This window comes from Limanda limanda, chromosome 8 (genome assembly GCF_963576545.1).
Source record: "Limanda limanda chromosome 8, fLimLim1.1, whole genome shotgun sequence".
Classification (NCBI taxonomy): Eukaryota; Metazoa; Chordata; class Actinopteri; order Pleuronectiformes; family Pleuronectidae; genus Limanda; species Limanda limanda.
This window is the reverse complement of record NC_083643.1, coordinates 4,823,659-4,847,843: the sequence shown is the minus strand read 5'-3', so window position 1 is coordinate 4,847,843 and position 24,185 is coordinate 4,823,659. Positions and strand designations below refer to the sequence as shown.

Sequence of the window (24,185 nt, the reverse complement as noted above, 5' to 3'; positions counted from 1 at the left end):
GAAATTCATTCAAGGTCAAAAGAGGCCCACGAGCAACAGCCTCACAGAAGCTGTTTCCCACGACAGGGAAAGACCGGGACCCTCTAACACTAATCTGCAGCCTGCAGGGCATCGCTGTAGGTAAAAGGTGGGCCTTGTTTACAGGCTAACATTCTTACGTAGCTCAGGGAAATATTCTTGTTAAGTGCAGTTGCGTTTCCATATTTTCACACATAGAATAACTAATAGGAAGTTATTGACAACCTAAAATTAATAACGTTGTTCTCTTTGGAGCCGCTGTCTGTGGCCGTCTTTCTGATGGAGTCTGTGTGGTCCAGGTGGAGAGAGTCACATCAGTGAGGACTTGACCTGGAGCACACAGACTCCATCAGGAAGACGGCCAGACAGCGGCTCTTCCCCCGCAGGCTGCAGAGGCTTAACATGGATTCCAGGATTCTCTGCAACTTCTACAGGTGCAGCGTAAGGCTCTACAGAGGGAGGTGATCTGCTCAGCACATCACCAGGACGGAGCTGACATCCATGGAGGACCTCTACACCCGGTGGTGCAGGAAGAAGGTCAACCGGATCATTATGGATCCCTATCACCCAAACCATAAACTGTTCTGCCTGCTGCCGTCTGGCCGACGGGACCGCAGCACCACCAGGCTCAGAGACAGTTTCATCCCCCAGGCCATAACACTTTTAAACTCCTCAAATCTGCAATAAATTCCTCTAAACTCTGCCCATTGCACAACTTTGTTTGGGTTTATATTTTTTAATTTTAATTTTTAATATGAAACTCTATATTTATTTTTATTTTTTGCTTGCGTAATATTTCAAGCATTGCCAAAAGAGAGCCTGTGACCGAAGCCTTTCATTTCCAGCGATTGCTGAATGTAATTTTTGTGCACATGACTACAAAGTCTTGAATCTTGAATCTTGGAATTCCTGCTGGATCCAACATGTAATGAAATTGATATTTTTAGCTTTTTTGGGGGTTGATTTCATTAAGTTGGTGGTCAGCCTCTGAGTGCATTACTGTCCACAGAGCCTGGTGTGTTGCAAGCGACTGCGAAGAACCATGAGACTCACTTAGCTCTAAATGAGTCAGTATTAGGTTAAGTGGGCATCAACTGTGATTTGAGGGTGTTGTCATTTTGAATAACTGGGGGTTATATGCAATTAGTCCCTACTTAATGCAGGGTTAGGGGTTAGGGGTTAGGGGTTAGATACCAGAGGTTAAAGAGGGCTCAACAAAGAGCTGCGGGGGGGACACGTCTCATTAGGTTTCTCAGCAGCTTATGTGAGTGGCACTTGCTCGTTTAGTTTTGACCTGAAGGCAAAAAGTGGGTGAAGGAGGGTGTGCATGTTGTTTAAGTGTCTTTACTTTAGTTAAATAATTTGTATTTAAAATCATTATCTATCTCATATCAAAAAATTCTACACATACCTTACAATACATCATGAATAAAAACATGAAGAATAAAAGCCAAACCAAACATTACAATCACATTAGTAGACGCAAGCACCTATCAATACTATCAAAGTGGAACCAAGGTTCAAATCAGGAGCTTCAACAAAAATCCATATGTAATATTTTGTGATTTGCTGATATTGTGACAGTTTGAGATATGAAAATGATAAATAACATGTATAATATATTTTTTCTCTGTTTCGGTGGATAAACTGTAAGTTACTATTTAGTTTGAACTGGAATAACTCAATTTGCACGCAGCTTCGCGGCGATAGAAAATATCGAGGAGCATTTCGAACAAACTGTAAAAACAAAAAGCGTTTTAGTGAGCGGCGTAATTCTATTGGCCAGGTTGTAATAAAAGGAACCGCAGCATTTTATGGCAGTAACCGGGTCATTAATACTTCACATGTCAGGACTTTGATATCCGAGCAGATTTACTGAAGACGGGATTGAGTTCTCTCATGAAATGGTGAGTTCTGCATTTAACCGACTTAATATGTTCCAACGGTTAATGATACTCTGCGTTTCCACTTAACAGGGAAGGGGCTCAACATGCAAGCTCCAGGTCATCGGACAGTCAGCTCTGAATGAGTCTCTCTGAGGAACCGACGCCAACGACCACACGCCAAGGACAGATCTGACTCTTCTAATTAAGCAATTAAAGGAACTGAATTCACACGACTAGTTAGTTACAAAGTTGTAATTGTTTATAATACAATAAATTCACAGTAACAAGTGCAATATATTGTTGAGTCCAACAGTTTATAACTTGTCTGCAGGATTTTGGGATCTCAGATAACTTATATTTCAAAGGATGAACAGACCCTGTTCAGAAAAGATAGTTAAAATGATAAGAGTTTACATTTTGTACAAAAACATTTCATTCACTTAAATCAAGCTCTTATAATTGGTTGTACTTGGGTAGTCTTGTTTATCTACAACTAATTTGTAATAAGTATTTGATAACGACATCTCATCTTTTCTACTCCTTAATATTGGAAGCCAAAAATACATATTGGTCAAACATATAAATATTGTTGTGTGTTTTTTGCCGTACCTTTTTTAACACTCCCTGGTTGACCTGGAACCACAGCCTCTGGAGAACCAGCTCATCCAATCCCTCCACCTGCAACTTCTAATGAGGAGAAGAGGAGAGGAGAGGAGAGGAGAGGAGAGGAGAGGAGAGGAGAGGAGAGGAGGAGAGGAGAGGATGATGTAAAAATAATTTAATTATTGATGGCTCAGGTTCAGTTGGAAGTTTTATGGTCTGATGTCTCCAGATCTCCAGATTAATTGTGGAATAAAGCCAAAGGCTTCAAGTCTGGACTTGTGAGACTAGCACCATGTCCTCTGGCAGGAAATGGAAGAGAGTCAATAACTCAAGACTCAAAGGGTAAAAGCTTGTCACCATTTTTACCATTCTGCGGATGTTTGACAGTTTGAAGATTTCCTTCTGATGAACCCTGATGGTGTAGTTGATGGGGAAGTTGTGCTTCTGTAACACAATTAAAAATAAGGGAGAGAAAAATTACAAAGCCATTAATGTTTTATTCATCAAATGATCAATTTGCACACTTAATGATCCATCAATGTTTTCAAATTAGTTGGAACATAATAAAACACTCTCTTTCATAGCCCACAAATCCAGTTCAGTAAGACACAAAGCCGCCATTGTGTCATGTCCTCGTGTGGGGAAACAAAATTTGAAGTTATTCATCTTTTATTACAGTACTTTTATTTGTACAAACATGATGTTTGATTATAATTGCTGAAAGCAGTTTATTGGAGTTTACTTGATAAGGTACAAATTAATCCTTAATCAAAACTGAAAACCCAACTGAGGTTTTATTGTTGTTATCAGAGTTTGAAAACCGCAAATATGAAAAATCCTGAATAGTTGAGTTTTGAAAACTTTAACCAGACAGAGATATTTTTTTTTAAGTCACTAGGAAGTGATGTTGACAGTGACCCGAATTTAGGAATGAGCCAGACAGGGGCGTATCCAGGGGTGGGCTGAAGTGGCCCGGTCTCGTCAACAGTCTTTATAAAAATCCTTTATGGTGTCAGGATCTAGCAGCCTTTGTTTATTCTATTTTGATGATGATTCTTTTTTTTAAATGTATCTTCGTACGATCTTATAATTGATCAAATCCTCCTTTAAATCCAATTGAAATGAAAAACGATGTTTCAATTTATGTCGTAAAGTTTCTTCTTGTTGTAACTATTGTTATTATTTTTGTTTTCTATTGTCCACTTGGCTTTAGGGTCAATACCAAACACAGACTAATATATTAAAAGTGTATATTTTGAGTGCAAGATGAAAAAAAATAACAGTTCAGACACGGACAAGCTTGTGCAACAAAGGAACTTCAGAGATGAAATGATGGATGCTTGGGGAGATGGATGGACAGACACAGCACAGAGCTTCACACAGGAAACAAAAGAAGAGGTCCACAGCAAGTTTGAAAGTTTGTAAAATGGAAAACAGAAAATCTCAAAAAGGTGCATAGAGTTTTGCACTCGTTTCGTTCTTTGCGGTATGTTTTCTCTGGCGAGGTGGGTGTGACACAGCTGTAACTCGATCAAGACTCAAGATTCAATCCTCATAATGAAACACAATTGTTTAATAAGATTACAGGTGGCTTCCCTTTTTTCTCAATCACCATAATTACCGTTTAAACAGAACCATTTAAACAGTTTGCTTATGTCTTGGTCAACGTGCCCCAGGGGAGGAGGAGGATCTCACCTGGGGGACGCCATGGCGTGCGATAACAGGCCTGAGTCAGAAGTCATGACAACTGACCACTCACATTCCCACAACTGGGGGCGCTTGCTGAGCTGACAACGCCTTCACGGAGAAAATCTTACAAACATTTCATCATTCTCTCACCATGTACCGTCGCCTGTGGCTGAGGCTGTCGTTGAGCGTCTTTAAGGGCGTGCACATGCTGGCTGGCGTCAGGGCCGTCAGAACAGGTTCAAGCAGACACAGGCCTACGGAGACAAGAGCAACGGATAGACGGATGAACTTTCATTTTTCAACAAAGCGTAAAACTGCCGTGCACGTGCCAGGACTCAGAGTAAATGCTCACAGTCTACATATGGACTGGGTCTGTCTCTGTTTTACACTCTGGCTACAACACATAGAGTAATGGGGTTACTTGACTTGCCAAACCTCAGTAAATCAGTGTTGTGTGCAACACGTGTATGTGCACAGGGAGTTTCTATGCTTGTGTTGTGGCTTGACAGCGCTTTGATAATAATCATTCAGACTCGAAGTCTAACTTCAGCACTTCCTCTTTGAGCCCTTCTGGGACTGTCAGTCACGCCACTGACTCAAAAGCACAAAGGTCGACCTCATGGCGACTTATACAAGTCAGGGAATCCCACCAGTCAGTAGGGAACATCACCTGGACACCACACACATCAACAGCTTGTTCTCTCGAATGTCTCTTGAGCTTTGTTTCATTTATTTTGACTCAGTGTCCTTAAGCCTTAATCCTAACTGGTAAAACACACACAAGGGTCAGATTTCCAGAAAGCTTCAAGATAATCAGGCTAGGGAGTCATTCATACTACTTTTATGTCCGTCTATCACAGACAGATGGGGAATTGTTTCAGTACTTCAATCAGGTACACTCCTTCTACATGGCTTCTTGTTCATCACTTTACTGCCGTCAGTATTTACTCTTTTCAGGGATTCATATTCACTGATGACTGATTTTCTTTCTCGCTCTAATTCCTCTCCCACAATTACCCTCTGACAGCAGACTTTTAACACCTCAGACTTCATCATCAGTGACTGACATATCTCCTGGTGGTCTAACCGATTTTCTCTCTGGTTCTTAATGAACTGGCCTTCAGCACCGCCACATAGGCAGCAGGCCGTAAAAAAATCCATTAACTTTTTATGTCTTTTTTCTGGCGTGCGCATGAAAGCTCGCTGCATGCGAGACGCTAATAACTAGCTTACACTTGTCATGAATTCACTTCCTCTTTGGCAGCACAGCACGCTACACTCGCTTCTTCAGAAACTCTTGCAGGTTATGATGGAATAATGAAACATTGGAAAGTCCTGAAATATAATATAATACAATTAACATTTTCTTAGTTTGTCAGTTCCACAAAGATGGAGTAAGAAAGCTCTTGATTTGAACTACAGTCCCAAATCAAGCGTAATTTACATAATTTACTGATCATTATACCAACGATATTAATCCCTCTGGCCATGATTTTACGAAAGATTCATAAAAAGTTCTATGAATCTCACAGAAATGTGTTTTGGTATCGTTTCACATTCCATGAAAACTACAAGTTCACAGCATCAGACGTTGTTTTTGAATAGAAAGCCCCAGTGTAAGGTCTCCTATGGAGAGGGTTAAGTAAAAAAAATAAAAACAGTCAGAGAAACTTATTGTGACAGCTCCCAAGAGCCTGTGATTGACTTTGAAGATAATCAAATTAGAGTTTCACTTATTAGTTTACTTCATGTTTCAGTTATTGTGTAAGTAAGACAAGGTTTCAACGATGTTGACTGGCATCTCTTTTCAATAATAGTATGTCAGGGAAACTTTCTCAACAAAACAAGTCTTACAAAAATGTATGAAACCAGATGTTGGGAAACAGAGGTTGTCCTGTAAAGCCTAGAGCCTGCTCTCAACTGAGCTGATGGGACACACTGACACTAAGATTTCATGGAGTCCCATTTCTACACAAAACCTGGAGCCTGCATCACCCACAGTTCAACCAGAGTCAACAGTTGACCGGCAGCTTTTGAAATCAACTTGGACAGGCTCTGGGGTTTTAACTAGGAGGCTTGCAGGAAACACTGACTCGGACATTTGCATTCTCGCACAATCCCCTCTGGATGAAGTCAGGAGGTCAGGACAGCACAGCTTGGGTTACGGTTTCTTGCCCAAGGAACCTTCCTTTGAAAATTGCAGGGTTTGCTCTACACTTTTGCATGTAATGGAAGAAGGAAGATCGAAAAAGTTATTTTGAAATGAATGAAAATCAAGATCCTGATATTTTAGATAGAATTTTAAATTAATATGGTTTTATTTTGCAGCAGGAAAATAAATGTGAGGAGACAATGAGTGATGGCTTCCCCTTAAACTGACTATACTGGAACTTTACTTTTCTCATAAATGTAATTGTCTCTCACAAGCTGCCACATTTATAGTTTAGGACTGAATTATGACTCATAAACTGCTCTGAAAAAGACGAATAAAAGGGATTTGCATCTCACCTCACATGAACATGCTTGTCTTGCCATTTAACACATTTACAGGATAAAACAATATATTTCTCAAAACTGAACCTTATGCAAAAACAAATAATTGAATAAGGAAAAAAAAACATTGACAAGTTCATGCTGTGAGTATATTAAATCTGCTAGACTATAAGATCAGATACGTTATTAATTTTGTTCTTGATCTATTATAATTATCTATTCTTCCACTAAATCCCAAACTAGAAGGGCGCTCAGAGAGCAGAGTCCTCTGCCAGGGCCCATGAAAGCCACATCTAAATTAAATAGATTAGTTTACCCCTTTTACCAATTTCTACATAAGCATGTATTTATAACTAGAACTGGAACTGGTTCACTCCTCTTATGAAACCACATTTAAATTCACTTAAGATACTTGGATCTGCTTCAAATTGCACACAATCATTCACAACACGTAAATTCATAAAGATGTTTAAGAAAGTGACAGAATTCTGGATCTGCACCAAATTTCCATGGGCTCTTCTCTGACCCACACCACACCCTTCCACCAAGTTTCATCGTAATCCCTCCAGTGGATTATTTCAGACCAGCTAACGAAACACACGCAGACAAAAGCAAACCATCCCTCACTGAGGTAATAATTGCAGTATTGGCACATTCAACATCACAATAATTTCAATTTCATATTCTCACACCATTGGTGGTAAAAATCCTATTTTCTTAATGATTTCTTTTTGAATAGGACACTGTTGACAGCCTATTAACTCACAGGTAAGAGGGTGGAAGAGCTGCTGTTCCATCTGGAAGTCTTCCTTTGTGTAGAGCACAGAAAATGACTGTCAGATAAAGCATGCAAAAGCTCAATATCCCAGAAAAGTCTTTGTTTTGGTTTTTATTCACAGCTGCTTCTTTTTAACTGCATTAATTCCACTAAATCCAGACCATTGATGCAGATGAGCAGCTCGTTATAATTTTTTTAAATCGTCATTACTCACATTACATTACTTGTATATTACACGGAAACGACTGTCCCCTTGATTTAGCAGGGGAACAATATGAATTGAGTCATCTCAGTTAGCTTGGTTGTAAATGATGATGGATGTGTGTATGAGTCTGTGCTGGCTGTCAAAGAACTGCACATGTGAAAAGTTCAGAGAGGCTGTAAATGCTTCATAAAATGTGTTTCTGCATCTGATCCTGCGTGCAGGCTCATGCTGCTACACATGCGAATGCTTGTAACTCTGTCTGCACGTGTGTTTGCGTCTCAGTCTGTGAGAGAGAGACTGAATGGACTAATTTGCACTGATAATTTTTACATTAAGTGTTCTTGGCAATGAAGGCATTATTTTGGCAGAGTTTCAGTCGGTTGAATCTGTTTGAGCCACACACACACACAAGTGGGAGCGATTCATTGGTCAAACTGTTTTCAGATAAAACGCCATAAGATAAGAAAAGATAAAATAAGATAAGATAAAATAATCCTTTATTAGCCCCTAAATGGGGAAATTTGCAATGATACAGCAGCGAATCAAAAATAGGGATCAATAAGTAATAATTAGTATCATAAGTGTCAGGAAAATTAAAGAAAAAATATGAAGGATCTGGAAACTACTGCAAACCATCCACAATGCTTTTGAATGATAACTCACAACTCTAAAACTTTATCATATCTATTTGGCTGACTTCCGATATGCAAAGAGTGTATTTACGATTCCACAACGTACTTATTTTAAAAGCAGAGATCCCCTGCTGATTTGATCTCAACTCATTAAGTAGAAGGAAGTGTCTCGACAGTGAAAAGCCTGATTGACCCTTGAGGTTACCCTGTAAGCTTCTGTCAGTGACCAAGTGGAAACATTCCTCAGGTTGCTCTTCTCTGAGGAATCGAGTGGGAAACACCTCTGCCTCGGGCCCTGATTGAGTGATGGACGACCGGAGTCACTGTTGGTGGTAAAGGAGCTGCCCGATCGGGGGCCTGCGACACATTAAGTAGTTAAAAGTAGCACAGTAAATCATTAAACTATAACATCAGGTCAAGGGTTTTACGTCTGATACTTCCAAGTTTATTGTGCTGATAACACTTGTATGTTATCTCACTGAAACCCACACACTGGCATTAACACTACGTCTCGAGCCCCTGAGAGACGACTGCATATTTCTCTTGGGCTGAACCGACCAATCGCAAAAGCTGGACACGCGCCTGTCGTGGAAGTATGTGCGCTTCTGCTGGGTGAAATCCAGAGAATAGCCTACAGAGTTGACCCAGAGTTTGTCTTTAACACACGCACAACGCAGCGGGTGGCTCTCTGCACAGAAGCGTTCACAACAGCATAGAATCCTCCGCATGTATCAGGCGAGCAGACTGAGGCAGGAAGTGACGGATTAACTCCACTGCAGAGATCATGTGATAACTTTATACAAGGTGGATAAAGTCTGTAGAAACTGCAGCGCGTCTCACACATGCACCTCTGGAGTGTTTCATGTCTGAAAGCTGCTTTAGAGGACGCCTCCACCGGAGAGCTGAGGCCTGAGTGTGGGGTCAACCTATTCTAAAAAGATAAGGGTCCACAAACAAATGGAGAGTAATGACTCTCTGGAAGGTGGGAGGACGGAGCCTGTGAGGACGGGCTCGACCTCCGGCGCCTCTGCTCTCCAACCTGAGACGCTATTGACCCCTTCAATTACAGACAATATAGAAAGATGGACGACTTGACGTTTATATCTGGTCGTCAACATTTTAGAGACAAACTTATTATTTTGGTGGAATTCCCTAAAGACCACCTCTAACATCCTCAAAATACCACTGCAAGTGCTTTTATAACCACATGTCCTGTTTTCTCGCATCTGTTATTTTAAAAACAGATAAATTAAAGTTACTGCTGCTTGTTAAATTAGAGAGCAGCTTTTCCCCATCTCCCATTGATGACCTTTCCAACACCTCCATCCCTGCTCGTACTCACCAATCTGCAGACCAGCTGTTGCTCCCTGTCCCAAGGGCAAAGCGTGAGACAAGGGGGTGGTAGGGCATTTGCTGTAAGGCTCCTCCGACTGAATGAGAAGCTACCTCTTTTGAAACTCTTCTAAAAAATATTTTTTGTTAACTTTTCTGTCTTTTATATTAGTTTCTTTTTCCTTGATTCCATTAAAACTTTAAAAATATTAAGCTTATTTTCTGTTTCTATATCTGAAAATGTTATTTTTGTCTGGAATTGTTCAGATTTTCACAAACAAGTCCAAGGGGAATAGCTGAACATGTCAACATAAGCCGTCAGTGTACTTTCTCATTCTGATCAGTTTATAAAGATTAAACGTTAAGGAGAACGTCTTACTTTACTTTAGTTAAATGACTCTACATGTGCTTCTGTCCGTGTTATTTAACTGTGATTAGTAATTATTCTCTTTGTGCAGTTCTGTGTTTTAATGCGGGAACATCTGAAACAAATAAATGTACACAGATGTCCGTCTGTAAACTGACGGGTTTCTAGAAATGTGACATCAATCATCGCTCAGGAGTCTGACTTACAAGTTTGCATGTTTTTCTCCAGTGGCTGTAAAGCTTTGATCCTGATATTCTAGAGAATTTGAAAATACTTATTCCAGGTAAAGTTCCATAAAATTGCTATTTGAACAAAGGCAATCTATTACAGACGTGTCCAAAAATACAATTCCACTGCTTTCAGTATTTGGCATGAGGTAAAGAATTCTCCTGTATATTTATCTGTCGGTAATAAATTAGATATTCACCGTTTTACATCTAGTAATAAATAATATGTTATTGCAGGTAGAAACACTTAAGTTGTCTTAAGTTTTTAGTTTAAGGGGGTTTCGCTGACACGCGGGGTAGAAAACTTCATAGTCAGAATTTAGGAATCCTGAGTTCTCTCCGCCCTTTATTTCACTTTGTCAGCGTACCTTATAGTCAGTGGATCATTCAGGCTGTAGATCAACCAGTTGAACCAATAGGAATAATGTTCATAGTTTATTTTATCTTGTGGAACCACTGGACTGTGACGACGAACGCTGTAAACCAAGAGTAAATGAGACGCTAAAGAGGTACTGATATTTCGTCTGGAATCAAGAATGAGATGAAAACGTTGTGACAGACCTGAGAGTGTGGGTAAGCATTTGTGATTCTGGAAAAAAATAGAGACCTGTTGATTCGCATATAACAAAAACAACTCTGCGTCGAGGGAGGAATTAGTCAGGGAAGAGAATCTGACCAGAACAGGAATAACGGATGGTGGAGAAAGTTCAAGACAAACACGACAAGATCTGCTGCAAGTTTTGTGGTGACAAAACAAGAACAAATGCGCAGCCTTCAGGCAACAAGTGTGGAAAAGAAAACAATTTGGTGAAAAAAAAATTGACATAAAAGAACAAAAGAAAATGCAAGATATTGCATGGAGGACCGAGCATGACGGTGAAACATGTGAGGAAATTCTGACTGCAACAAGAGTTAATGGGGACAATGAGGGGATAAACGAAAGAGGTTCAGGGTTGAGGTCAACACCTCTTTGCAGGACTGGGGACAGACAACAACATCCAGATCGAGTGGAGCGAGCCCATTAAATATCCTAAACCCAGACACACAGCAGGAGCGTAAAGATGGATACAGAGAACAGGTCTGTGATTTACAACAAGACCAGGTTGTGTCAAGGAAACAACAAAGTGTCCAGACTGGAGATGAAAGTGGCAGATGAGAATGGTAGGATTCCTGTCTGAGCCGGGAGGTCCGGCAACAACAAAAAGTTTAAATTAGAGTTCAAGAAAAGACGTGACAAGGCAGTAGAGTCCAAAATGCTCAAAGTGCTGCTCATTGTGGGAACTGTTGAGTTTCTCTATCATGTTTAAAGGTCCCTACGTTAATATGTTGTGATTTCGCGGTTAAAATTGAATTGAAATGTCCCAAACATCCGCTTATCTTTTACTTTTTATTCATTTGTTTGGGGAATATACAAATAAAGTTATCCTCATTATTATTGCTGTTATTATGTTTAAGAACGTGATGTAAAGAAAAAGTCTTCCCTGACCCAAAACACATCCTCTCTCCAAATTTCGTAAAAATCCGTCAGGTTGTTTTAGTGTAATCTTGCTAACAAACAAACAAATCAACAAACAATCTGACAGGGGTGAAAACATAACCTCCCTGTAAAGAGGAAAGGATCTGGAGATTGTCTCCCCAGTGGAGCCTAGCCCAGACAGGATTAGTAGTATGGCCTCATTCCATGTGAAATGTTTATTGCTAACTTAAGATGCCTGCAGCGTCCTTGCTCTTTAAAACCTCTCAAATGTATTGACCTGGTAAGTGCCCTCTTGACCACTGAGGTCAGCAGATAAGGCCCTGCTGGTTACCTCCAGGTAGAGCTTGTGTTGGCTGAAGGAAGATGTCAGTTTTAGCTCCAAGCTTTCATCTCTCCAGCAAGTAACCTAGGTTTGCTCCCAAATAAAACTTAATTTAAAGGTTGCTTGGTTTTTTTACGTGCCTGTCATTATACAAACACAAGTAAAATGGTGTCACAGCAAGGTCTCGTCTTCGAGGACAATGTTAAACCTTGAGCCCTCTTCTGGTTTGTGCATTAAAAGGACCTATACTTTTGAAGCATTGACTCCTTCACTAGCTGGTGTGGTTGTGCTGTGGGAATCTCCACCACTATTTAACCCGTGTGTAAAATCAACAGGTATCACAGGAATCAGATGTTTTATTGTTGTGTGTTTGTTTCTTTCATCCAAACTATTTCGTTGCATGACTTTGAATGTGGCCTTGTGAGCGTTGAGAATAGGTTTAACATTTAACCAGATTAAATTATCCAAATCATATTTTGATTTGTTACGAGGTTACTTCATTTAACATTTGTCCCTGTTTGATCTAGACAATGGCCTCGTAGTCTGAAACCTACCACATTCCAGGCTGCATAATGGTTTTATAAATATCATTTCAGCCATTCGTCTAATAATCATGTCCCGTCCTCATCCACCCTGTTGTTTACTGCTCTTGATGCATTCCTGGTTTTCACTGTGCCCTCAGTCTAACTATTTCACACTCGTGTTGTTTTGGGTGTTAATCCAAGAGGTTAGCTGGTGATTTTGGTGAGGACGCGAACCCCGCGTTTGCTCTTCTTATCTTAAAACAAATTCAGGAGCCATTAGAACCAATAAAGACACGGTCAGGGAATCAGATGAGCTTAGTCTGCCAGCGAAACAAAAACAGAACTGTGGCTTGTAGAGATTCAGCAGGGAAAGGGTGATTATGATTATTATAATTATTAAAGAATTATTATCAAAGGCTGGGGTGCATGAGCGAGGACGTGCGCAACGCCAGCTGCATCATCTGCCACCAGGTTTCCTCCATTAGTCACAGAGGAATTTGCAATATTAAACAAATATGTCCATATTTATCTTGTGTCTTCCTGCTGCTGCTCCACAGCCTTGTTTTTATTGTTTGTCCTTGATCTTCCCTCCTTTATGTGTGTCTCTGTGTGTGTGTGTGTGTCTCTGTGTGTGTGTGTGTCTGTGTGTGTGTCGAAACACTAGTCGCATTCACCCATTCCACCACAAATTCATACTGCACCTGCATATGAAGCGCTTTTGCACTATTCACACACCTGTCGGCACAGTTGTCAGGGGCAAATCAGTAACTTCAGAAACACAGCCTGCTGGGGATCGAACCGCCGACCCTCTAGTTAGTGGACGACCCTCTTTCTCTCTCTCTCTCTCTCTCTTCCTCTCCCTCTCTCTCTCCAGGAGCAGCAGACGTCATGGGGACCAAATGTTCAGAGGGTAGGTCAATGTCAGGGATAAGGTGTGTGTGTGTGTGTGTCTGCACAGATGTCTTTGTGAGAACCATGTTTAGGCAAGACCAGGTAGGGACATTTTGGCAAAGTGAGGACATTTAGACAAAGTGAGGACATTTTGACAAATTGAGGACATTTCCCTATATAAAGGGCTGTTTGAGGGTTAAGACTTGATTTCGGGGTTAGAATTAGGTTTAGGTTAGGATTAGGCATTTAGTTGTGATAGTTAAAGTTAGTGTAAGGGGCTAAGAAATTGAATGGGTTTTCTCACTAAGATAGAAGTAAAGGTTTTGTGTGTGTGTGTGTGTGTTTGTGTGTGAGTCCCAGGTTTCCCCGCTCTCCCCACTCGTCCACCAGTCAATCTCAACCCCCTGCAGCAGTATTTAAAACCCGGCTCATTCTCCCAGACGCCTCCAGTTCATTCCACCACCTCCAGCAGTAAAAACGCTCTGCAGCCACACCTACATGTCAGATTTTTTCTACCAGTAATCTGTGTCTACCGATGACCCATGTCTCAGGACACCTGACAACACGGCCTCTTCCTGCTCTGCATCTTCGCTCTGGATCTGGATCCTGAGCTGAACCTTCATCAGTTTGTCAGCCTCTCAAACCTTCCCTGCACATTTTTAAGATAAACACTTAAACCATCTTTTGTCTATATATCTGTATTAAGTGTTCAAATACTTACTTAAACTTAATAATATCAACGAATCTAATTCAGCTTGTGCTTGATTGTCACATCTTCATTGTTTATGAGTGGAAATTTAAGAGTTTACAGGCTATGTAATAGGTTGTTGAGACTTTCAATGACTCAACAACCTTCTCCTTCGATTTGCATTTGTGACTCAGAGGGGATGAAGAAGCTGCAGGATACAGCCCCAGGGAAGTACTTGCCTATAAATGCATGTGTGGTAGTATGTGTGGTAGCATGGTAGTACCTCTTACAAACATGTCTCTGTGCATTTGAATGTCATAGCTTTAGATAAGTCTCCTATTGAAGGGGGATGTGTTGGACAAAATGGGCATCGTGCAATAACCACATATTTATTACAGTCGAATGGAAGGAGCTCCTCAGTCTGAGTTAAAATAGTCCAACACTGATCTCACGTGAGACAACATCTCTCACAGAGAGTACCCTAAACAAGTCTGATTTTTTTTAATCAAGATCACTGAAATATTTTGTCAGAAGTAAATTTTAAAAATTGTTTAAAGCGCCCCACATCTCACAATGTAAAAGGAAATTGATGAAAACATTCTTGATCCACATCAAAATGTAATGGGTTCTTTCTAAGGTCTACCCCACCCTCCTCCCTACGATTTCATGGCACTCGGGTGAGTAGTTTTTGTTTTATCCGGCTAAAAATCAAACACAGATGAAAACATAACTACAACCAGGGGGTGTTGACTAAGCAGAACGTTGCAGTCACCAGTAAATGCACATATCCCGCAGCTTAGAAAGTTCACAAGTCTCTACAGATTGAGACTTAAAAAGAACATGAACAGTATTAAAATCTTTGAATACTGAAGCAGCACAGAAAAGATCATTCCCCTTTATTACCCCGCTCGCTGGCATTCCCGGAGGTCGGTATTTATCCACGTGTGTGAGCAGATGTGCAACAAACAGGTTGTGAGTATTACTTGGGGGGTAGTACATCCCGAATTTTTAGTTTTGAAGCTATTCGTTTAAAGGTCACAGCTCAAGCTGAATGAAAGTCTGGTCAGAGAAACCCTTTTTCCACGATGTCTAAAGCTTCTATTGTTCAGAAAATGTTCTCCACTATGATGTCGTATTATCAAGAAGAGGTCACAAAAAAAATTGGAAAATAAAGTTCCCAGTCCAAATATGTATCTCTGCTTGTATAAGAAAACATAAAAAACTAAATTGGATTCACTGATACAACATATTAATTTCACACGTTTCTGTGCCCGGTAGCAAACCAACAGCAGTTTGACGATCCATATGACTAACAGCTCATGTTGTCATGTTTCTAATTGATGGTGCACATGACAACATTATCACCCACAGGAATTTAAATGCCTCCATTCCATTCCTCAGAGAGGTACCACGAGTCGCTTTCATGTTTCATGAGGCCTGTTTAATGGCCTGAGGACAAGCATCAACTCCTCTGCTAAGAAAAAATATGAGTAAACATAGAAAAAGGCTGAAAAAACTAGAAAATCAAACACGTTGATGTGTTTGTATCCATGAGAAGGTTTAAGCACAGTCCCAGTTATCGGAGCTGACATGGTCTGCATCGCGTATCGACCTGTATCAAGAGAAAATTAGTGATATAACACTTTTACCATAATGGGAGTAAATGTCACGACCCAGTTGAGCGAGATTATCTCTTTGAAAGAACTGAATAAAATAGTCTTAAAGTCTTAAATGAAGATAAGTGAGCCAGTGATCCACTATTGGGTGAAATGTACCAAACCCTAATCCACAGTTGGGCTCAGATATTTATCTCCATCAGGATTTGGGGATTTCCACAGTTGATTGACTGAATAGAAAACACAAGTTTTCAAAGACAACTACTGAATATCAATATCAAGTGCTTCCTAAACCGACAGTCAGCTGCCAGAGGGTAAATGAGATGTTTTGGAGATGTGTCATGCTGCTGCACGTGCACCCTGCAGCGGCAGGGAGGAGTAACGGCACCGAGCAGACAGGTATATTTATTTTTAGTCTGACTGTACTTTGACAGGATTTCTATACTTACATTTTGCCTCTAGGAGATTCTCGGGTGTAGAAGAAGCTAAAGTCGTATGATGCAATGATTTGTTTGATTTGTCAAAGAGCGTGAATAAAGCAAAGCACAACATTTAAGTTTAACCTTTGAGGGTCCAACCTGAAAAGAGGGACGGGCCGACACACAGAGACAAGCAACCAGTCACACCTACGGGCAAAGAGCCTTCGCATTGTGGGAGGCAGCAGGAGACACAGGGAGAAGAAAGGTTCCTCTTTGCATGAAGCTTCATCGTGAGAGATGCTTGGGACCTCATTCTCAAGTTCTAACAACGATATGCACACAAGGGGACTGACAACAACAGTGCCCCCGCTGGAACGCTAGTAGAACAGCACTCCAGGAGCATAAATCTAATTTGTTTTTGAGGAATAATAAAGTAGCCGGTCTTTTTAGTTTACAGCCTTTTACAGACTCAAGGATCAATCTCTTATTTGAGAAAACAATCTGCACATTAATCAATAATGAAAACAATGTTTAGCTGCGGCTCTAAAAATTAATGTGATATATAACCTGTCATGAAATCAGAGATTTTAATGGGGATCAGATATTGTTATACTGGGAATTTCCAAATATCACACATTTGGAGACAGAACGTGTTCTTAATAGATCCTTAATTTATTATAATTTCATCTCTCATTATATTTCAGTACAGTTCAGCACCCAACGAGGACCACATGTCGTGAAATAGCAGCAATCGTGCAAATGGTTTTCTTCATCTTGGATAGATTTGACTTTTCTCTTTCAGCAACAACAGAAGTTCGACTGATTCTCTTCCCACGATCAGAAGAAACTGATGAAAACCACATGTGGTTAAAAAGTGCCAATTATCAAAAGTATGAATGTTTTTTTTTCTCTCATGGATTATCGTGAAATGTTCAGGGTGCACGATTACATGGGTCAGACTCAGAAGGTCAAGTGAAATATAAGAGTGGCACAAAAAAGGTTTTTAGCCGAAACCTCACTACTCAACATCTTGTCATCGCCGCCACAGGGGGAAGTAGGAACAGGGGAGTGCTTCCTTTCTGACAAGAAGGGGAAATGTGTGCTGACTGTATTTGACTGTGATGCACATGATAGCATCACCCAGTTCATACTGCTCTTCACACCTTCACACCACCTGCATTTCAAAAATATAAGGTCCCTGTTTTAATCATACTATCGCTGATGCTGTGTTTCTACTCTGTCATTTATCTACATCCTCGGGGGGGCGAGCACAGGTAACACCCCCGTCTGTGACTCAGGAAATAGGTGTGAAGTGATGGGATGTCATGAAACCTTGACACCTCCAGATTTGATTCACCTTCTTCAGGACGAAACATGTGTGGAAAATTCCTGCTTTGATCATATGCCTTGAATGTGATCCATGTTTAGAACAATATTCCTTATGTCACTCACATGATTTTTGAAAGGATGTATTGTATCTTCCACAAATGCTTTTAGTATGTTGAGATTTGAAAGGAATTAAGCCTGAAGGGGGGTTGACGCATGTACTGCAATGAAGTAAGCTGCAGGCCCTATGGGGAACAATAACATTAGTGATAGTGGCTCTGACGTTATGGGCAAGGAACTGGGCCTCAAAGTGCCACTTACACATTTGCAGATGAATGTGTGTATGACGACAACATATTCATGAAAAAAACATTAAAAAGGTCACGTATGAAAAGACGCAGGATCTTTCCCTCACTGTCTCACACCATTATCACATATCTTGTTCATCTGTCTGTCACACTCATAAACACACAGATTTCCAGCTCAGCATTAATTACAACAGCGTGCACCAGCGCAGACACACACTCACATGTTTCTTACCTAAAAGGCCTCCTAGCAGGTAGACTGAGGTGGACTGATGGATCATACTCTTTGGTTTACGTCCTCAGCTGAATTTTTCGGCACAAATACAGACACAGGGTCGGCCACACACATACACGCACACACACACATATACATGCACACACATAGGCACACGCACACAAACACTCACACACACACAGACACACACACTGCTACAACACCGGTGTCTGTAACTCGTCAGAGTGTGTGTTCAGCGGGGCACACATGGATTCTCAGGCTTCAGGTCTTCATTGCACTGGTGTGCATCTCTGGCAGAGACAGATCCGTTTACGGCTCCTGTGCTTCCTGATGTAGAACGTCTGAAAACAAGAGAGAAAAACCAGTCAGACAGGGTTGGAAATCCAATCTGAAAGTTTCTTCCTGAACGGAACATGTGGGTCCACACGTCACGTTAGCTCTAAAGATGAAGTCGACAGAAAGCTACAAACACTATGGATCAGAGTGAACCGGTCAGGGCCACACAACGACGATTCAGGTTCTGCAGGAGGCTCTCAACAGTTTGCATTATATTTGTTGCACTTTCACATTTAAATAAGCAGCTACTGAACTTCCACATTCTGACATATTCCTGCAAATCTTTGCAGGAAACTAAGAGGAGTCCTTACTCATTGTGCATCTCCTCTTACAGAGACTTTTTCAGTATTTATTAGTGATAATTATTTGATAATCAAAACTCTAGTGAACAAAACATTTTATTATCTGTCAGCACTAATCGGGCCCAAACAGTTATCACAATCTGAGTCATAGCTAAACAGTTTTTCTGACGGTTTATCCGAAGCCACCACCAGGTGATCCAGCTAACGACCAAACAGATTGACTAAGTTTGAACCGGATGGTCAATGAAAAGGAGAGAAATACGAGCTGAACTTACACAAATTAGAATGAATAGCATCCGAGTGGCAACGCATAACCAGCACAGCTCTCTCTTTCTCTCTCTTTCTGTGGCCCGTTCAAACAGGAGTAAAGTTTTTACCATCCCGGGCAGGCAGGCAGGATTCAGCATAAACTCAGTAGATGTACTGATGTACTGCCCATGCTCACATGTCAAGCATATTGTTCTCAGCAGGCACTAAGACCTCAGAGTGTAGGTGACACTCATCTGTTCGTCTCCAGAAGTTTATCATCTGGAGAGAAGCTCCCGGCTAACATTTCTGCCAAGGTTGGTGAAAATCTGTGTGTTAGTTCTTTAGTTATTTTGTACACACACACACACACACACAGAGACAGGAGAAAACCAAGTACGCTGCTCTGGGTTATGCTGTTGAGCGGGATACTAACTAACAGCATTACGTCACACGTGTGCAGTGAGTTCACTGAGCGTTCGCTATGTTATATTATATGTGGACAAGACTCAAGTTCAGGATTTATTTCTAAGAGGAAACTTTTTACTTTTCAATTTACATTTACATGAACAGATGTGGAAATGAGCCCAAAGTCAATCTAATGTGGCGTCTGTGTCACAAATCAAGGACGATTCAGGGAGAGCGAGTGATAAGCGAGTGACCAGCGCAAACAACCAACAGCTTAACTTATAGCAACAAGAAACACAAATGTTACAAAACCCTCCAAATCACTGAAATGATTCTGCAAATGTAAGAAGGCAAAACCATAAACCAACAAGTACCCATTTTCTTTTCCAATACCTTCAATACTCTGCTTTAGACAGTGTGCTTTCCATTCATCAGGCTGCCTGCAACCATAAGACTATTAATAAACCCGACATATTCCCAAATCCCTGTGATTCTACACCTGCATGTTATGAGCAAGAAATCAGTTACAGCGCACATCTGGTTGTGATGAGCTCCAGATCTCATGTGGTTATGTTTCCAATTAGAACAGCAGCAGTAAACTACAGTGCTCTTTAGGTCTGCCCCCCCGCAGGTCGACGATTTTGACCAACAGTCACAGCATTGCTTCATTTTTTTTTTCTTTCTTACTTTTGTCAGTTTGCAGTTTACGTCAGGAAGGAACTGGTCCTCAGAGTTCTTGCTGTTACGCTTGCACTCAATTACACCGACTCGTGGGGTCGACTTGGTAAAGACGAATGCGGACATGGACGCAGGTTAAAGTATATATTTTTAAAGATCTTTTCTGCATTGGTTATTATGTAAAAAAAAAAGAAGAAAATCAGTAACATAAACGCCCTTAGTGGTAGTATCAGCCAATATATCAGTTTTGAAGGTATTTGATCATTAAAAAGTATTTTATATTGTTTATAATTGAAGATTTTGACTTAGTGAAACATTTAGACATTACAGTTCAGTCTGAGGGGCATTTGAATTTATTTTTTATTTTGGGCTGAACCATTTCATATTGGGATATTTCACAGGCTGAATCACAGCTTTGACCAGTTAGTGGTAAAAGAAAGAAGCCCACACATGTTCAGAGGTAAGCGCTGGATTTATGGAGCACCTGTATTGTCTGCATGTTCTTCATATACTACCAGTATTTAAAAATGGATAAAAATCCAGCTGCTATCTCCAAACCTCTGGCCACATTATCCTTAAAACGCATTCCTTGCTCCAGGTGGGGGAGGACGTAAAAGCAGAGACATTTTTATCGTTCAATCACGATTTAATGTCGTCATCCACCTCACACCTCTATGGTTACACAACTGTTCCTGGTCTTGCTCTCTCTCCTCTCTCGTCCCTACTCCTCCCTCTTTATCTCTCTTTTGTCTCCTTTCTTCAACATTTTCTTGGCTGAAGGCAAGTTTATTTTGTACAGCACATTTCAACATGGCAATTCAAAGTGCATTACATAATATACAAAAGGCATAATGACAAATTGTAGACAATACAAAAAAGCATTAAAGAATGTAGTGCTGCTCATTGTGGGAACTGTTGGGTTTCTCTTGAATTTGAAGGTCCCGACCGTACTTTGCAAATTGCCTTGAAATAATGTATGTTATGATTTGGTGTTATACAAATACAATTTTATTAAATTAATTGTGGCCTTCATACTCGTAACAGAAGGAAATCACTGCACCTACAATCCCACAAATCACAGGGTTGACCACACTGGACCATCCAGAGAGCGATGGAATCCCACGAGACGACATCTTCTACCCATCCTCAATAAAGAACCTTCCCATGAGCAGAACCTACAGGACGAGGTCTATCAGCAGTTCAGAGGAGTCCTGCTGCACCAGCTCAGTTTCAAACCCGCACCTTCGGGCACCATCTTCACATATGGTGAACAGATGTGTTTCTGGTAAAGAATATTTTTGTCCTCTCACTTTCGACATGTAAGACAATCTCGCATCGTCTGATGAACCACGAGGTCATTTCAGATGCAGCTCCAGAGCCCAGTTTAAATTTACAGCACCCAGCAGAGAGATGAGCAGAAAGGAGAGAAAGGCCAAGTGTATAAACTTCACACTGGAATTTAAAGATCTTTTGACACGCTCCGGTATGTGGTGGTGTTGCAATGGATTGCATCATATTATATGCAAAAAGTGTTTCTCGTATTTCTGCCAGAACATCAGAAACACATACGGGGACATTTGAGGCATTTCCATTCTGTTCAGAGACACTCAGATTCAGAAAGAGTTATTTTTAAACAGTCCACAGCTGCACATCGTACCCCAGCGAGCAACCGGCTCACTACGACTCCTCGACTTACTGGATGCATGAATATTCCACCAGGGGCGAAGTCAGCGCTGCAGCCTGCCAGCCTGTTGCTGCAGACATATGCAAACACAAATGAGTAAACCAGACTGATGGTTTCACATGTTCAATGGATGAAACAGGTTGTAATTACAGCCAGGACACAAGTACACAGGGTTTCTGATTAATTACCTAGTGTGTGGCAGCCCACCATCATGCAATTTCAACTGCCACAGCTTCATTATGAATCAAAAAACGTTTTTTCACTTCTCAGAGCTACATGAACCATCTTCCAGTTAGGGTTTTGTGCAGCTGCATCATTGTACAGCTGCACACAGCGCTGTTTGCCCCCCCCCACCCAAACACATAGCCATCGTGAATCCGATAGACAAACACTGGTTTCATGCATGTCCACCCATCATTGCCCCTTTCTGATTCCAATACACTGGCCAATATCAGCGATAATTCCTAGAATATCGTCATCAGCCCTGACGACAAAGTATACGACAGAGTATAAATGACTGTAAAAGAAAATAAAACAAAAAAAGGCAAATATATAAAACCTGAATTAAGAAAATAATCTCTTTTAGTGATTTGTGTTTATTCTGTTAAATAAAAGTTTTCACATCAGAAAAACGCTGAAACCGATATCGGCTGATTTTGAAGAAACATTCCAAACCCATCAACACTTCGAGGTAATACGAGGTCAAACAGGAAATATGATCCTTCCAGCAAGTTCTGGGTCTACCCCAGGTTCTCCACCAAGACGGTGCTTGGAGAAACTCTATAGAAAGGCGCCCAGCAGGCATCGAACCACTTCAACTGGCTCCTTTCAACACAAAGGAGGACACAAATATTAAAGGATTATGAGGGTTGGAGAAGTTGAGCTGTTAAAAATATCAATCCTGCAAATAAATCCAGAAATCTCTGTCTGTCAGCTGAAGGGGGGGATTCGTGAAAAAACACGAGCTCTGTACATGCATCTGTTTTGATGAAACTGCAGTGATGTGCTGCTGCTGCTGCAAGGAGCTGTGGCAAAGTCCTGTTTCCTTTCCTCGAGGCTGGGACTGATAATTACACCTCACTTTACTCATTTAGAAACTTACTTAAGCAAACACGACTATTTGACCGCAGCCCCAAACCTCACACACACACAAACTCTGCAGGGATCTGACTAACCAGACGTTTCTCCTTTTCTCCTACCCTCCAGTTCCCTCTCTTTTCTATCTTTGGATCTTATAGAAATGCATTTCCCCGACAGCGTCAGTCTGCCCTCTGAGCTCGTCAATCAACCCCAAACACAACATCACATTCATGACTGACAACCCAACGCCAACACGTCGCCGTTAGCTGCAGGTGGCTGAAAGCTGATCTAAGCAAAAGCTGGTCACATCTTTTAAATATGTGCCAACACGCCAGGAACCTGGGTGATGCTGTCGCCTAAACTTGGTGTGAATATCACATGAGAGCGTGTCTCCGGATGATTCACTTTTGGAGCGAATCTGTCAAAGATCAAAGATATGGTCAAAAAATAAAAAACATATCTAATTTTCTATCATAATCGAGATCAAAAGCTTAGATTGATCAGAAGATTAATCCCAATCATGAGATGTCATGTGATGAATGAAAAGTTGTCATTTTGACAACACTATGAATGAATGATTTACTAAAAAATGACTTCCTATTGGGTAGAAATGCTTTAACTTTTGCAACATTATTGACATGGTCCACAGTTTAAATAGATTAACCAGTCATTCACCATCATACGGTGGAAATTATGTCATGATGACACCATCATAAAATGCGATTATTACAATATAAAAAGTTGGAATTGACTGATTGAGATATAAACAGCGTTGTATTATCCCTCCAACGCTTTTCTTTATGTCTTTTAACAGATCTTTTCATGACTGGTGAAGCTACAGTTGGTAGAAGAAGAGTGAATCAGTAAATCAGCTTCCGCACAAACACAACTGAACCTCCATATCGCACAAACACCGGAGGCAGATTGTTTACTCCGCACTTTCTCAGCTGGAGAGTAAATTAAAAGGAACAGATATCTGGAGTATCTGCAAAGTGTCAGTTTCTGAGCATGAATGTTTTTTTAAATCTAAGACATATCAGTGTGGACGCAGCCGGAGAGAAACAGGAACGAGCAACAAGCACAGAGCAGCAGTTAGATGATGTTATAGAAGCTGAATGATGTCAGTGCAGAGAATCCATTCAAACAACTGCTGTTACTGATGCTGGGAAATATCAATCTATGAGAGAGAATATCAATATGATGCTGGTTGATGTGAATATCGACTGTGACTGTCAGCTCGTGTGCAACAACAGCCAGAGATGGAACAGTTTGCTTTGTGTGATCTGCTGCTGGCTGGTGGGTTCAAATCAGTGGCCACAAGTTTATATTCATAAAGCAAATTGATAAATGGGACCTTTCGATAACATCAGCGACAAGAGATGTTAGTTTGAATAAGAAGAAGAAGAAAAAACAGAAGA

General features: G+C 40.8%; 1 protein-coding gene across 1 annotated transcript in view; it reads right to left on the bottom strand.

Moving 5' to 3' along the window:
• Window positions 1-24,185, bottom strand: part of il34 (interleukin 34) — a 33,105-nt gene that overhangs the window by 7,649 nt on the left and 1,271 nt on the right. Inside the window, exons 2-5 of the mRNA XM_061076929.1 lie at window positions 18,034-18,374; window positions 4,347-4,450; window positions 2,874-2,951; window positions 2,514-2,591 (exon numbers count right to left, since the gene is read on the bottom strand). Of these exons, the coding sequence (XP_060932912.1) occupies window positions 2,514-2,591; window positions 2,874-2,951; window positions 4,347-4,450; window positions 18,034-18,079 (306 nt within the window). The 5' untranslated portion in view covers window positions 18,080-18,374. The remainder of the gene's footprint in view (window positions 1-2,513; window positions 2,592-2,873; window positions 2,952-4,346; window positions 4,451-18,033; window positions 18,375-24,185) is intronic.